This window comes from Salvia hispanica, chromosome 1 (genome assembly GCF_023119035.1).
Source record: "Salvia hispanica cultivar TCC Black 2014 chromosome 1, UniMelb_Shisp_WGS_1.0, whole genome shotgun sequence".
Taxonomy (NCBI): domain Eukaryota; kingdom Viridiplantae; phylum Streptophyta; class Magnoliopsida; order Lamiales; family Lamiaceae; genus Salvia; species Salvia hispanica.
The window spans coordinates 28304016-28317629 of record NC_062965.1 but is presented as its reverse complement, the minus strand read 5'-3'; the positions used below and the strand labels follow the sequence as shown (position 1 = coordinate 28317629).

Sequence of the window (13614 nt, the reverse complement as noted above, 5' to 3'; positions counted from 1 at the left end):
GCTTTGAGGGTGATCAAGAATTGCAGTGATGAAGTTGAAGAGATACTCGTGGATAGAAGGGCTGCCATTATCAGTGGTAGATTTAAAGGGAGGCAGCTTTTCGCAGCGGCCGAGGAATCCTCTGGCCGTGGTGGGGAGAGGAGAGGAAGAAGGGAGTCTTGTGATTCTAGCGAATCTTGTTCGTTGCCGGAGGAGAAGAGGGTGGTGGAAGTGGCTGTTGTGGGAGGAGGCGGCGGGAGGCCGATGGAAAAGGGTGGAGGCCGGAGGGTGGTGAAGGCTAGTTTAGGTCTAGTCTTGATTGTTTTGGCACTTGTCCTCTTTTGCATCAGCTGCAATGGCAACAATGTTGAGGACTTTATTTTAGTCCCTACATGATAAAACACATTCATGTTGGTTTAGTTGTTATTGAATTGAATTTGTTTAGTGTTGCATAATCGTTGCTTAGTAGTTTCATTCATGTTTCCTACAACGTTCTTGAAGAATTTTGAACTTAGTAAATTTGTTTGTGGGAGATTGTATCTTCACCTTAACACCAAACAAGATGCAATGTGATGAAAAACAGAGCAATCTTTAGCTTGTTTTGTGGTTCATTCATGTTTTCTTGATGAATGGACACTTTTCTTGATGAATTTTGAAGTTTGTAATTGTTTTGGTGGGAGACTGTATTTCACCTTTACAACAAACAATCTGCAATTTGATGAAAAAAAAGCAATCTTTAGCTTGTTTTGTGGTTAATTCATGTTTTCTTGTGTGGGACTTGTGAAATAAGAGGGGGAAAAAGCACGTGTATATTGAAGCTCAAATGCAGTAGTATAAAGTTTTATAACCAATAGATGGTGTAATTTATGATCACTGTGCCGTGAAAAGAGATAACTCAACTTCTAGAATACAAATATGAAAATAAAACAGACAGAATGCAAGTAAAAATGTGGAGAGTTGGAAGTGAGTGAAATAATTTAAGAAGTAATCTCTATCCCTCTCTACTTCTTCTTGGTAGAAGAAGAAGCATCCTTCTTGGCAGCATCAGTAGCAGCAGGGGCAGCGGACGCAGCAGAGTTGAGCTCGTCCCATGCCTCAATCCAGGTGACCATAGCATCAGCCAGCTTCAGGAAGTAGGGATCAATAGGGCCGAGCTTCTCTCTCACCAGCTTCGACAGCTCAATGTAGCATTGCTGCACGGTCATGCTTTCCTTGGAGAGAACGATAGATTGGAAGAAGGGGATGATATCCTCTTGCCAGTAGATCCCTTTGTATTCCTTCTTCAGATTCACAAACGGGTTGCTAGCCTTGCTGTGCCAGATATAAGGGAGCCCCGTCTTCACCCCCAGACCCAAATGGTCAGTGATCACCTGCAAATATGGCCACACATTTCAATTTAGCTCAACTATTCAAGATACAATTTTTTTCCTGGTTTCAACAGTGTATGGGTGTGATCAAACAAGCAACCTTAGTGCACCAGCCAGCCCACATGTCGTCGTATCTCCCGATCGGCTGGCCATCGCCCATGAGCCCAAAGTACATGGCAGCACCAATGAGCTCCCTGTCGAATGCAAGGTTCATCCCGCACATAGGGAAAAGGGTTCCCTTGGGAATCGTCAGGACAGCGTCAACATACCTGTGGAGGCAAACAGACAACAATTCAACACTTAGCAACAGTCAAAGACTCGATTTTTATCAAGAAACGCGAGCAACCATCCAACCTAGTGTTGCGCTCGCGAGGCTTGACAAGCTGGGTTGGGGCGTCATAGTCAGGGATGTTGAGCCAGAGCCCATGGGAGACAGCAGTTTGCGCTCCTTCCCTCATGCTGAAAGGGTAGCCGCGGACAAAGTCCGCACCCTCTCTGTAGGGGTCGTACAATGTGTTGAAGAAGAATGGTGTGGCTGGAGTCAGCAGGTTATTAATGTGCTGAGCCAACGCATTGATCTGTTCCCCACTTGGATCCTTGGCTACCTATATATTCATCCATTCTAATTCAGATACACTATTTGCTTTCATATCAAATCAATTGCTGATAAATACATCCAATCAGTTGATTTGACAAAACAAATACGCCAGTTTTTTGTTTAATCTCCTCTAACTATGACAGAGCAACTAACACTACATCAAATCTATAGCAAATTAGCGATTGATTACATCACAAGCGATTAAGCAAATAGATAGGTTTCTTTTTAAATCTCCTCTAACTATCACAAAGCAACAACACTACATCAAATGCATAACAAATTAGCAATTGATTACTACTCCCATCACAAGCATTTCAAACCAAGAGAGACTACATTTTGTACCTTTGCTTTCGAAAAATGCACATGGCAAATCGGGACTAGCCCAATTTTTTTTATTATTAGTTTACAATTGATTAAAGAAGGGATTTTGATATTTTAATTAGTAGCATAAACAAACAAAGATATTCTTCTTCGCATATTCTGGTAGACCGTTGACTTCCCAAATCCCCAAATCGAAAAACTCAGATCCAATCCCTAAACTCGCTCCCGCAACTCACAATTGAAGTAAAAAATCGATTAAAAAAAAAAACTCACGAAGCAATCGTCGTCAATGGTGAAGATGTATTTCTTCTTAGAAACGAGGAATCCGAAGCAGCGGCAAGCGGAGTCCTTGAAGGAGATGCAGGAGGCCTTGGGGCCGAGGATCCGGTTGATGTCGTTGCGGTTGTAGAGCTCGTAGTCGAAGCCCTCGGGGACGTGGATCTTCTTCGAGGGGTCACCGTCTTGAACGATGATGAGGTGGTACTGCTCGAAGAAGGGCCTCCACATCTCGAGGAAGTCCAGGTTGCGGATCGTCGGGATCACGATGTCGAGCTCGTCTTTGAGCGGCGGCACCACTTTGCTCGCTGGCTTCGACGACATTTTTTGTAGTTGAATGTGGGGAGATCTTGGGAGGGGGCTGTGGTGGTGGAGATGTGGGGAAGAGGGTGGATTTATAGGGGCGGGAGAGAGAGAGGGAGAGGGGGATTGGTGTGATATTCTTGCCTTCTGCGTGAGTGGGGAATGGAGATTGACTTTTCCATGTGAGAAGCTGCCGGATTTATTGCCTTATTCTATACGTGATTCTTAGTTTCGGTTCAGGACTGCCGGTTTAGCTTCCAGACTCTACCGGTTTTTCTTTCTAAAAAAAAAGGAACTGGTTCGCGAAGGGTTTTTGAGGTTTTGGTTTTGGAACCGAGATGGTTGTGGTTCTATTCTAGTTCAAATAGACAATATTGTGAAATAATCGGTTGATCAGCAGTTCACAATTTCATTTTTTTAGAACGTGAGACAAACTGCTTAGTTCTTGGTTTCGGTTACAGTTTAACCTAGAACCGGGATCAATGGGTTGGTTCTACATTTGCTTTTTGGTGGGCGAGAAGTCTAGTATTGACTTCCAACCCAATATTTAAAAAATTAGACCGGAATATCAGTTCAACCGATTCATCTGCGAAAACCGATGCAATGTTAGGCGATTTCGAACCGGGAAACTATTCAGTTGGTTCGTGAATTAACGATTGATTAGACCGGTTTGCTAAATTGTCATCTTTATCCTTCTCAATCCCTCTACTTTTTACGTAAAATGTTCAATATATTTTTTCCTTTTGTAAGCTTGTTTAGTAGGTGGAGAGAGAAATTAGTATATTTATATTGATGTGAGAGAGATTTTTTTTTTAAATAAAATGTGACATTTTTTATGGGGAAAGAAATGGAAAGTGTAACATCTATTATGGGTCGAAAAGAGTATCAAATAATTGAGCGCATTATTTGAAACTTGTTATATTAATTTGTGCTTTTGATACTATAATCACTTCAAACTTTGGGCGTAAATGTGTGAAAGTCTTGACAAAAAAGTTTATAAAATTGTGTACGTCATATGCTATAATTAATTAGTAGTAGTACTACTATAATATTTTGTGTACTATATGATTGTCGTGTGATTATCTTACTAACAAAACTATGAATGTGAAATGGTGGTTTGTTGGAAATTGAAGTTGATGTTTAATTCAGTTGGTGTAGTATGTCTATGTGCTAAAAGATTGGTACTCCATTACTCTCCCCAATTCATTATTTATGTCACATACTATTAATTTTCAGCTATTTCATAATGTGACATATATTGTTTTTAAAATAATATTCCTTGACCATTTTACATCACTTTCAAGTTTCAACCCAACCCAAATGAACATCAAACTCAAAATAGTAATTACTATTACTATTATCATTATTATTTCTTGGAACATGAAAATTTGAATTAGGCTTCTTTCGTATCGGGATGTGCTGTGGTTGTCTATACAATCTTCTAAAAATGAATATATTAAGCGCAAAATCACAGTAAAATAATCAACAAGATCATGGTATTGCTAATCATAAAATTATACTCCCTCTGTCCCGCCGCTTTAGCAGTCCCATTGACTTTTCTGCCCTCTTTTTGTAAAAATAATAAATAGTTAAAGAGGAGAAATGGTATATTAAGAGAAAGAATAATATAGAGAAGAGTCTTATCTACATTATTGTCTCTCTTACTTTACCATTTCTCCACTTTAACTATTTTTTATCATTTTTATAAAAAGAGGGCAGAAAAGTCAATGAGACTGTTAAAGCGGGACGGAGGGAGTATTATTAACATATGCATAGACATGCACCAATTAAATTGGAATTAACATGATGTCGAATGTTATTTATAGAACAATATCAACCTAAGATGGGATGTGTCACATATAGTTACTACTCCATCTTGTTTCTTATATTGTATTTCTAAATTTTCTAATCTTTTCATTTCAATTATATTAAAATTCCAATATGAGAGATAAACACTGATATACGTACTTATTATGATATGATGATTTGTACCAAACTCAGATATTGTTCCATATATATCTAAATTAATTGGATTATTATATTTGAGCGAATAATGTACTAGTAATTAGGTGATAGTCCAATTGTGGCGATGCACACATTTATAAATACGTGCAATTCAACTACTATATGAATCTTTTATTATTCATTATAGCGTGTGTCATCAATGCCAGTTATTATCATTAATTCACATAAAATAAAATGTAATGAAGTAATATGCCAAATATGTCAAATAGCAATAACAATAATTAATTTGCAGTTAAAATTGGGTTTAGGCTTTTTTTTACATTTATGTTCACCTCGTCAGTTATAAAAACGCTATAATATAATCTTGATAGTAGAATATAAAAATGTCAAAAAAAAAAATTTATTTGCATGATAGTACTATTAAAGAAGGCATGTGACTTGACTTTTGGTCTTCTTTTACGTATATAATAAGTTAGGCAAACTATCAAATTTATAGAAACGCATGCATTAAACTTGAAGTTACATTGCCCTTTTTATAATTTTTATAATTCATTAACAGTGTTAAATAAACAATTAGACTCATCCTTGCCTAACTGGCTAATGCATTTTACATTAATTAATCTATAGCAGTTGAATAATTTCTACACCTTTTTATACGTACTTCAGCTGCAATTCTTATTTTCCACCTAAAATTGAGATGGTATATATAGGTAAACTATTTCATTAGTACTAGTACAGAACTGTAATTATCATTAATGTGAATAAGTCAATGATAATTCGTTGGTCTCACTATAGTCTATAAGTGGTGCAGTTCAAAATTGAGACTTTTACACACAAAAGTTAAGTTAGTCAATTTGAATAGACTACCATTAATTTTCTTATTTTACGTGTTCTATTTTTATAGACTACTGGCATGAGTTTTTGCGTCCAAAAAGAAAGAAGAAACAAAAATGTTTATGAAATTGTTATGAAATATTCAAAGAAAACTAAAATAAAAATAAGGAAAAATAAGAATTATATATGAAATTTCATAGAGCACAAAAAGTGGAGCGATAAATCTCAATACGTAATATTCTTGGATACTAAAAAATATGGTTTTAATTAAATATAAGTATGGTTGTAAGATCTAAGACAACATAAATTAATTATACGACTACTAGTTAAAAGTGAGCTTGTTAACAAAGCCCACTTACTAACTTTAAAAAATAAATCTGGGCCCGTTGGACTGTAAGCGAGCTGGATGCCCAATGGTCTTTATATGCATAATAAATAAGCTGTAGATAATAGGCCATTCTTCTTCTTTATTACACCATATGACAAAAAAAATACTACTATGTACTAGTTTTAAAACAAATATTTTGAACCAGGAACGAATTATACACCACCGAATGGTTGAACTGCGATTACTAGCAATTCCAAATTGGCATCATTAGCAAAATGTGAAAGCCTCAAAAACACACTCATCCGTTCACTGCAAATTGTCTTAGTACTAGTTAATAACATACTAAGTTTTAATTTAAAAATTGATAGTGTAAACGAGAGACAGAGAGAAAAAATGATTGGTCTATTGGAACATTACCAATGAAGAATGAGACATATTTTATTAAAGATGGAATACTTATTAAAAATAGAAAATGATTGATTTTTGTAGACGAATCAAAGTGGACAAAATATAGGAATTTTGGTTAGTTGATAGATGAAGTATCCGTGTGAAGTCAGTTAGTACTCCCTCCGTTCGCTATTAGGAGTCTCATTCATGTGCAGCATGAGTTTTAAGAAATGTTAAGAAAAGTGAGTGGAAAAAAGTTAGTGGAATAGGGGTCCCACTTGTATATATTAGTTTTAAATGAAATGTGAGTGAAATGAGTTAGTGGAAGGTGAGACCCTATTACTATTTATAGTAAAAGTGAACCGGAACTCTTATTTGCGGATGGACTAAAATAAAAAACGGGACTCCTATTTGCGGACGGAGTGAGTAATTAGTTAGTTGAGAAAAAAATAAAAGAAAGGTAGTTGAAAAACTACAGTAAAATTTAATGTAACTTAACATTATTCTATAGCTTCATTCTTTTAGATGAATGAAATCCACTAGGCTTTCCAGTTATATAGGACTTGTACCATAATGTACTAAAAAGGAATATTTTGAGCTGGTAAATTTAGCTGAAACTTGGTGGAGCATTTTTATAATATAAGTACTAGTACTATATAATAACTGTATCTAGACATGCTTTAAAAAAGTCAAATAATCATAATTTTAATTCGATTAGAAACATTGAATATTTTTAGATGGAAACTTGTGTGTCAATGCATAATTTCAATTGTGTGGAATTCATCATATGTTAGTATTTGGAAGAGTAAGGTCATGTGATCAGAAATTGAATCTAATTAATAATACAACTTTCCAACTCAAAATTCACATTCTCTAGCTAATTGTATTTTGAAATATTCCAATTGTACTTATTCGCCAACAATAAACATGATGATAAATATTCTAAAATTGATTTGCTAATAATAATTTCCAACTCTAAGCATAGCTGGCAGCTTTTCGTTTGGGATTTCTTTCTTATTCAACCAATTTAATTAATTAATTTCCAATAATTACCGCCAACTATTAATTTAGAATGTGATACTTATTCCATCAATTTGTCATACATGCTAAATTTATTTATTTTGGTAATATACTAGTAATAGAGTAATAGGTAAAGAAAATTAGTTTAAGCTTATTAAATTAGCATATAAATACTCTAAATATACTGTAAATTTGTATGGCATGCCATCGTTAAAGATTACGCAATATATTTTAGAGCATTCGTTTAATTTGTCATGTACTCTATTTTAGTTAATTTCTTAATTAAGATATCTACAAATTACTTTTCATGTGTTGGACTAATTAAGTCGATAGTCCATGCATGAAATCATACTTTATATTCATGAATTATGTGAATGATTGTCATAATCAACTCAACAAATTATTGTGTGCCTTGACCAATTTAATTTCGGTCTTTAAAAACATTGAGAACTGCATTATTATGATTAGTTGGGATCCACCAATATGCGATAGCTATAAATGTGTAACAAATTAAATTATTGTACCATGATATGTTTGCCTTTATTCCAACATCTGCGACATTCATGCTTTTCTCCATGTTGCATATGCAATTAAGAGACTATATTTGCGATATTAATTTGCCTTTTAGATCATGTATAGATTGCACGTGGTTTATCACTTTATAATCTGAATCATTTTCAATATATGATCATTGATTTCACTTATTCAACATATAAAATGATACTCCCTCGTTCCGCCATTAGAGTCTCGGTCACTTTTGTGCACTTGTTTTGTAAAAATGATAATAAATAATTAAAGTGGAGAAATGGTAAAGTAAGAAAGAGAATTATGTTGAGAAAAGTCTTCTTAACATTAACATTATTGTCTCTCTTACTTTACTATTTCTCCACTTTAACTGTACATAGGCAAAAGTGACTGAGACTGGCGGACGGAGGTAATGAAGGACGGAGGGAGTAGTTACTGTTTGAACTTTCAACCCTCGGTTAAAAATTAAAATGGCGTCCGAATCTAATTTTTATTGTCAAATGTCTCGCATTCATAGTGAAGATAATTTTGTTGTAGATCTCATTTGATTTTAGCTTCCACGTGCTTGATCATCTCTGACACAACCTAATATGTGGCTTCTTCATTGAAGAATCTTCATGATTTGTTTCTTATCTTGGTTAGTTAATAGTTTACTGGGTTTGCTAGCTTTTGCCACCCTAAAAGGTGGTGGGCCTACATGTATGAAGCACATTAAATCCTATGATAAACTTACCGTTATGGTGGTTTAAATGAACAGCTATGGCCCAACAAAGGCCCATTATTAATTCAACAATAATAAATAGAGTTAACGGTAAATATATGCCTCTTTTAATGTAGTAAAAAAAATATGTCTATCTATGTAAAAATATATAAAAACCACTTAATTTCATGTAATGATACTGCTCCTTTCATCTCCTTTCATTCACGAAAAATAATAATATTTTTTTTATTGACGAAGGTTCATTAAAATTAATCTGTCTATTTATGGTAAAATTTCTCTCTTAGTAAGGTGGGTCCTAATTATAGTTGTAAGTACTCTAACAACTTTTCTCTTTATCTTTCTCATTTTACCAATTTTACATTAAAATTTGTGTCAATCATTACCATATTTTTATGGCTATTTTTTATATACCGAAAGAGTATTTTTTTCTTAATGAAGCCCATTGATCATCGCCCCCAAAAACCTAAAATCCATACTGACCTCTCCTCTTCTATCTTCCCCAAATTTCTCACCCCAACCTCTTTCCAAATCCTCATGCTTATTCTCAAATTATCACGAGTCGTCGATTATTTTGCTACGCATTCGTCTCGTACTGCTATTGGCTCTAATGACTAATTTGTCACAACTGCAACCAAAAATGTTGTAAACAGTAACACGATAAATTGTGCTTCGTGCAAGCGTGTATAAACTAAAACTAACCAAATATTCACCCTTACAAGCTAAATTGATCAACGCACTAAAAGATGTACTAGTAAACATAGTAAAAATAAACACGACTCCATTATTTATAGATTATTACAATAATGGGTATAATTTGTCTTGCTTTCATTTTGCCTCCTATAACAAATAGGCAACATGACCGACATCTCACGTGATATTTACCCAACAACAAGAAATGGCGTAGGACCTAACTCTTTTTTACCACCAAATGTCCAAATCGATTTGTCATGATTTTGTACATAATTCAGCATATGTGTAATATTTTACTATTATGATTTAACAATTCATGGGATTGGCAAAGCCACATATTGAGAATGCATGCAGCTTCGAATATAGACAATGCATATTGATTGATCATAAAGGTCAGTATCATAGGATCGGTCAAATTCAAAGTTGAACGATAGCTAAATCACTTATTTTTTAGGTTATATAAAATTGTTATTTCGTTAATAAAAAGATTGGAAACAGCCAAAATTGTGTTGAGTATGATGGTTAGGAAAGCCGCCAAAATTTTATCGATTGCAATATTCTAAAGGATCACAGTCTCTTCTAGAATTTAAGATTATATCAGTTCTCGTTTTATTTAAAGACAAATTTTTAATTACGTACTCCCTCCGTTTCATAATAGTTGAAATATTTTATCCGGTACAAATATTAATAAAAATATGTGTAATTTATAAAATAAAAATATAATAAAGCAAAAGTAAAGAGTCAAAAAATGTAATACAATTTTTTATTAAAAAGGAAATTACTCTACTACTATGGAACGCTCTAAATGGAAAAAATGACTCCACTACTATGAAACGGAGGGAGTATAACTTTGACTTCAGTCGATATAAAGTGTACATTTTTTTTGTTATGAATATTTTTGACGTGAACCACTCTTTCCGAACACGTAAAACTTGTTTCTTAATAATGTCTTGTTCAGATATCAAACTTTTCATTATGTATATGCTTATGGTCGATATAAATTTTTTAATCGTTTATTTTTTTTTTCCATGCAAATCATTAAGGGTACAAGATAAATATATTCACTATCTTGGCACGTTAAAGTCAATGGAATGTTGAAAGTAGGAAAAGGTAGACCCAAAATTGAGAAGAAATAGGGAATCCATTCATTTGGAAGTAACCATATAGGTTTCCTTCAATTTGCAAATTTGACCGATCCGTAATGAGAAAATATTAGGTCAAATGATGAGATTTTATGTCACGTTAGAATTTACTAGAATATCTTGATGCAGGTATATTAAAAAGAATGGAAAATTAAAATTACCGAAATATACACCCTCTGCAATTTTCTCATTAAACAGAAGCAGTAATTTTTACTACACCAAAGGAGTAGGAGATATTGTGACATTTCTTATGATTCAACTAAAATTGTGTCACTACTGATAAGGGAGTATATCTTTTAATTGCAAGTGTAATTGGATATGTGAATAATATGTTGATAATGGTGGGAAAGAATGAGCCACACGTACATTCACCAATGTCCAAACAAGGCCTTATCATATCTCTTATCTTGTACTACTATATGAAGACAGATAGATGGCCTCATTGCACCGGACCATTTCACATCTCTACTTTACTATATATCCAATATGAATTTCTTATTTTATCTCACATATTAAACTTTAATGACTTTGTGTGTCACATACTCTAATATCCCACATCGATTATACATCGGTAATTGGTGTGAAATTTATGGACTAAATATGATATTTCTATTAATAGACTAGTTTTTTGCATGAACTTTTATGTTTGCTCTATAGCATGGTGTTTTCATAGATAGTTCGAACAACTCATAGTGGTGGTTTGCCAAAGGAACTGGTCATGATCAAAGAGAACATTTGGGAGCCAGCTCGGACCGGGTGGCCCTGAATGGTGGCCATGGCAAACAAACCAGACATGGCCAATGCATACGTAACCAATAATCAAGGGAGATTGATTTTTATGGACTCTAATATCCCATATCGATAATGTTAGACAGTTGATTTATAATTTATTTACCAAATTGACACGATCTCTTTATAAATTATTTTTGAAGAGTAAATTCTCTCTGAATAAGAGCTCTCCAACGTTAAAAAATCAACCATAAGCTCATTCCCAAAAAACTAAATAAACACTCCGAATGATGGGTCAGAATAAATAAATGGTTAGCATTGTCTTATGCAAAATACTATAATTATAATCTATACTATCACGTGATCGAACTATATATTTAGTAGATGAAGTATTTCATGTTCATATAATGATATAAATTTGTACTTTTATGAGTATATTATTTTTATCTACTATAAGCGAACTAAATGTGTTTTTTATGAGATGTAAAATTTGAAAAAAATATTAATTAGTAGTACTATTTTAGTCGAAAGATCATGAGATGTTTGCATATAATATTGCTGTGGAATAAATAATAGTACTATGTTTGCATATAATATTGTTGTGAAATGAAATATAATACTCCAATATTTGCTCTTTCATTAATAACCATAACTCGTGATAAACTCGAGTACTTATGAGTTGTAATTTTTTGAATAGAAAGTTACCTCGAGCTCTCTGCAAGGTCCCCACACCTCATTGGGTGATTCTGATGAAAAGATGAAAATTTATGGCCCAATCGATAATTATTCAATTGCAACTTGCATTTGACTATGAAAAGTTAATTTTTTTCGTCGTTTTTTGAGTGTAAATACCAATTCGATACAAAATCATAGCTAAAATCTAATTAAATTTAGGGATATTGGCATCTAATATCACGAAATTTTTAAAAAGTTGGATTTTTCCCACGAACTTTAAAGTTGGCAAATAATATCACGAATTTTACCATGGATTTGTTTTTTTCCCACGAATAAAATAATTCATGTTATTTTAATAGATTGAAGAACAATTTTGGAGGATGTGCTTTAAGAAAAATTATCTTCAAAGATTGAAAAACTTGAAACTTTCAAAATTGTTGTCGAGAAATTACGAGAAAAAATCGGTATCATAATATTATTTGTGAGAATTTTTTCATTCGTGGGAAAAAACAAACACGGGGTAAAGTTCGTGATATTATTTGCCAATTTTAAAGTTCGTGCGAAAAACTCAACTTTTTGAAAGTTTCGTGATATTAAACGTCAATATCCCTTAAATTTATATACTAAGATTTACATTTCAAGTCTTCACTAAAATAATGTTCCAATCGAGTTACTTGGAAAGCTGTGGCAATAATCATTAGAATTTGACGTCGCAAACATTTTGTAGCAATCGAGCTACAATTATTACAAGATAGCCAAAAAGAAAATAAAATTGACAACTTATTAAAGAAAGCAGAAGAATTTGATAGGGAAATTCAAGACCACTAAATAGGCAGATGGGACAACTGGGGAAATAATCACATCTCTTGAATAAATAGTAATTTGTGTTGTAACTTGTAACCCTAATTTGGAAGCTGACATGCACATTTATTTTGATGTCATGTTGCATAAATATGAGCAATTCTCACTTCTCCTTGAGTCATACTTTGCTACATTCAATTTGTGTAAATAGTGAACACCTATATCTAGACATCAGAATACAAGTAGCTTCCATAGAATTTGATATATTACAAGCATTTAAAATGACGTTTTATCAAAAAAAAATGTTACTTTCGATCTTTTTTTGCTCAAAGTGGGATGATAGATTGTAAATCGATTGAAGCTCCAATTGTACTCGATCATGGCCTAAAATAAAAGACGGAGCTCAAAATCGGTAGACTGCGAAAGATATCTACATCCAGTAGTGAAATTAATTTATTTGTCTCATGTACCATACCTGATAGCATATAATATCACTGGAGTTATGTGACAATTTATGCATCACCCTTAAGGCAATTACCTTGAATCAACATTAAGAATCGTAGATATCTAAAGGGAACATTTGACCATGGAATAATAATATTCTAAAGTAAAGCACTCAGATGCATATTGAGCTAGAATTCTATTATCATAAGATCTACGTTAGGATATTTCACCACTGTTGGAGGAAATACGGTTACATAGAAAAGTAACAAGCAAAAAGTTGTGGCATTGTAAAGTGTAGAGATGGAATTTAGAGGGAACAAGTGAATCAGAAAAATATGGTGCAACACAATAGTACAAAACACGTTGAATTAGACTACCACTTCATCAAGAAAAAAGACGAAGTTGGAATGATCAAGTTTTCTTTTGTTCGCTTTGAAAATCAACTTGTCAATATTTTGATTAAAACAGTAGACTCTAATGAATTTCTGAGAGATACTTGGCTAGTTAAA

At 33.4% G+C, this 13614-nt stretch overlaps 1 protein-coding gene across 1 annotated transcript; it reads right to left on the bottom strand.

Moving 5' to 3' along the window:
* Nucleotides 1-791: 791 nt before the first annotated feature.
* On the bottom strand, nt 792-2955 carry LOC125201341 (UDP-arabinopyranose mutase 1-like). Its single transcript, XM_048099407.1, has 4 exons — nt 2539-2955; nt 1701-1951; nt 1447-1615; nt 792-1349 (listed from the first exon to the last, which is right to left on the bottom strand). The coding sequence occupies exons 1-4, from the start codon at nt 2863-2865 to the stop codon at nt 981-983; spliced, it is 1116 nt and encodes a 371-aa protein (XP_047955364.1). The 5' UTR covers nt 2866-2955; the 3' UTR covers nt 792-980.
* Nucleotides 2956-13614: the final 10659 nt, after the last annotated feature.